The sequence below is a fragment of the Pteropus vampyrus genome, unplaced genomic scaffold (assembly GCF_000151845.1).
Source record: "Pteropus vampyrus isolate Shadow unplaced genomic scaffold, Pvam_2.0 Scaffold374, whole genome shotgun sequence".
Lineage (NCBI taxonomy): Eukaryota > Metazoa > Chordata > Mammalia > Chiroptera > Pteropodidae > Pteropus > Pteropus vampyrus.
In genome coordinates this window covers 726987-729661 of record NW_011889155.1, presented here as the reverse complement: position 1 = coordinate 729661, position 2675 = coordinate 726987, and the positions used below count along the sequence as shown (strand labels likewise).

The window sequence follows — 2675 nt, the reverse complement described above, 5'->3', positions numbered from 1 at the left end:
CTTCCCTTGGTCTGAGTAGAGATGCATTAATCTGCCGCTTAACCCATCCTGCCCTTCCCCGGGCTCCTCCGATGGTCTGTGTGTGTTGGCTCCGACTTCTCCCCAGCTCGCCATGATGAGGCGGGTGGTGGTCGTGGGGCTCAGTGTCTGGGCACAGGTTGAGGGAGGCCCTGTGCCAGCCGAGAGGCTCCCCAGGCCAGCGGCCTTCTCGGGGTCGCTTTGTAAAGTTGAGGAAGGCCAGCGTGTGCATCCTTTTGATGATCCCTTCTGAGTAACTGTGGGTGGGGGGAGCTGTTGGCACTCAAGGACATTTTCCTGCTGGGGACCTGGGTTTCCTGCCACCTTCGAGCAGCGGGCAGTATGTAGGGAGAGCTGCCAGAAAGGAGAAGGAGACCGATCATGAATGACTCAGCCTGGTGTGGCTTCTCTCCTGAGGGGCGGCGTGAAGCTGGGTGTGGCAGGAAGAAGCCATCCGGGGGCTCCAGGTGGAGGCCACCTGCTTCCTCTCCTTGGGGTCCAGGGGGACCCCCCTTTGTCCTGGGCAGCCCCCCGATGTCAGCTGTGGGAAGAATCCTGGAGAGAGAGAGCCACCTTGGCAGGCACCTCTGTGCGGGGGACAGGTGGGGTACACCGGGTGGGAAGGGAGGGAAGTCCTTCAACAGTGGGAGCTGTCTTTCTTTTTCCTTTGCTCGAACAAAATAAACACTGACACTGTGTCTGCTGAGAGGACGCCTTCCAGCCCTTAGGGAGACCGGCAAACACGGTCTCACATTGTCCACTCGGCGCCGGAGCTTTTAGCTCCCACGACCCTTCCACCCCTGCCCCAAGCTGAGCAGCGCTGGCCCAACCCTTCACGCCCAGGAAGAGCTCAAGGCCCCCCTCGGACTCCGGGGCCTCCCACCTGACACCTAGGGGTCTCCCTCGTCTGCCCGGCAGGAGCCTCGAGCGAGCCGCACCCCCATGCTTGCTCTGTCCCTCGCTCACGTAACCCCTGCTGTCCTCCCTGCAGCCCATGACAGATCTGGACACAAAGATCCAAGAAAAGGCCATGAAGGTGGACATGGACATCTGCCGCCGAATCGATATCACGGCCAAGCTGTGCGATGTCGCACAGCAGCGGAACTCGGAAGACGTGTCCAAGATCTTCCAGGTGACTAGGGCCACCCTGCTCACCAGCCGCCACTCCCACCTGCCACGGCCACCCTCCCAGAGAGTCCCGGCCTTGACCCCTGCCTGGCCAACCTCTATCTCCCTCACATCTCGCCCAGTCCCCTCCCCCTCCCCCCAGAGCTAGTGCGTACTCTACCCTCTAGCCTCCCCAGGAGAACACAGAAGCAGGTACTCGTAGACTCGCAGGCTCGTCCGAGTCCATCATCAAGGCTGACGGCTTCATCCTATGGCTGAGGAGGCCACTTACCTGGGGGGGTTGGGGGGGCTGTGACATGACAGGCTCGAAGGGGGAAATGTCAGAGCTGGGGGCCAGAATGCCAGGGCTCTGTCCACTAGCCCGCGCTGGCCCCGCTTCCTGCCCCTTTCTCTGGGTGCCGAAACTGGGCACCACTGCCATGGTCGGGGAGCCCTAGCCAGGCTGCCGGAGCACAGGGCGAGCTGGCTTGAGCCCCGGCAGATGAGCCTCAGAATTCCGAGGAGGAACTGTTGGCCTCTGACTGTTTTTCATTCCCACCGGAGAGGCGGTCAGTCTCCCACCCCTCCGCTCAATGAGCAAGCGTGTGCTCTGAGAGAAGGCGGTGGGTTCCCCGGCAGCTGTCCTCTGGTGCGGGTTTGGGGGGCAAGTCCAGCTACCTGAAGGGCACGTGTCATTCTCCAAAGGCTGCTTCTTGAGTCTGGGTTGTGGTTTGGCTTTTGCTTGAGCGCAGGGCAATACGGTGTGTCGTTGCTTTAGTGTGTGGCTTCGGGTGTGTAGCGGGGTGAGATCTGGGCTGCCTTGGGCCCTCTGTCCACCTCCTGACCATTTCAGCCTCCGTTTGGTTCGCTCATGTCTTGTCTGCTTGGAGTGGAGGGAGCTGGTGAACCTGGGGCCACCCGCCTATTGCCTTTGCATGTGAGCTGGAGGGCTCCGGAAGGTATGGAGCCGTCTGGGCCTCCACGAGGGCTTCTCCGTCTCTCTGGCTGGCTCTGAGATTTCCCAGGCGCCTGAGCCCCAGTCTAGCCTGCTCCTCTCCCCAGACTTGGGGCTGCTTCTCTGGTGAAGGAGTGAGCCGAGCCAGCCTAGCCTCCAGGGCAGGGAAGGGTCCAGGCTGTCTGTATCCTCCATCCTGCATGTCTCCCCGCCTCACGCTTCCTGCTAATGCCGCCTGCTTCTTAGAAGACCTGTGCATCTTTCGCAGCAGTGGCTGGCCCCAGCCACCCTCCATCCATCCCTTGGGATGCCAGCTCCCTTCCCAGCTCACCCCTACCCTCCATCCTAGCAGAGCCTTCTAGTTACCTAATCTCTTTCTTTCCGGGTCAGGTGGTCCCCAAAAAGAAAGAGCGTAAGGTGACTTCGGACGAAGACATTTCCGAGCAGGATGGGGAGGCGAACCGGTTCTCAGATGACGAGGTCGGTTCCATGAACATCACAGACGAGATGAAACGCATGTTTAATCAGCTGTGAGTATTCCTCTCTATTTCCCGAGATCGTAAGGGCAAACTGGCGGCCTGGGCTGGAAGCAGCC

The 2675-nt window shown here is 60.7% G+C and overlaps 1 protein-coding gene across 1 annotated transcript in view; it reads left to right on the top strand.

The window, feature by feature from the left end:
* Positions 1–2675, top strand: part of IFFO2 (intermediate filament family orphan 2) — a 47896-nt gene that overhangs the window by 38811 nt on the left and 6410 nt on the right. The window contains exons 4-6 of the mRNA XM_011379762.2: positions 862–906; positions 1010–1150; positions 2471–2610. Of these exons, the coding sequence (XP_011378064.1) occupies positions 862–906; positions 1010–1150; positions 2471–2610 (326 nt within the window). The remainder of the gene's footprint in view (positions 1–861; positions 907–1009; positions 1151–2470; positions 2611–2675) is intronic.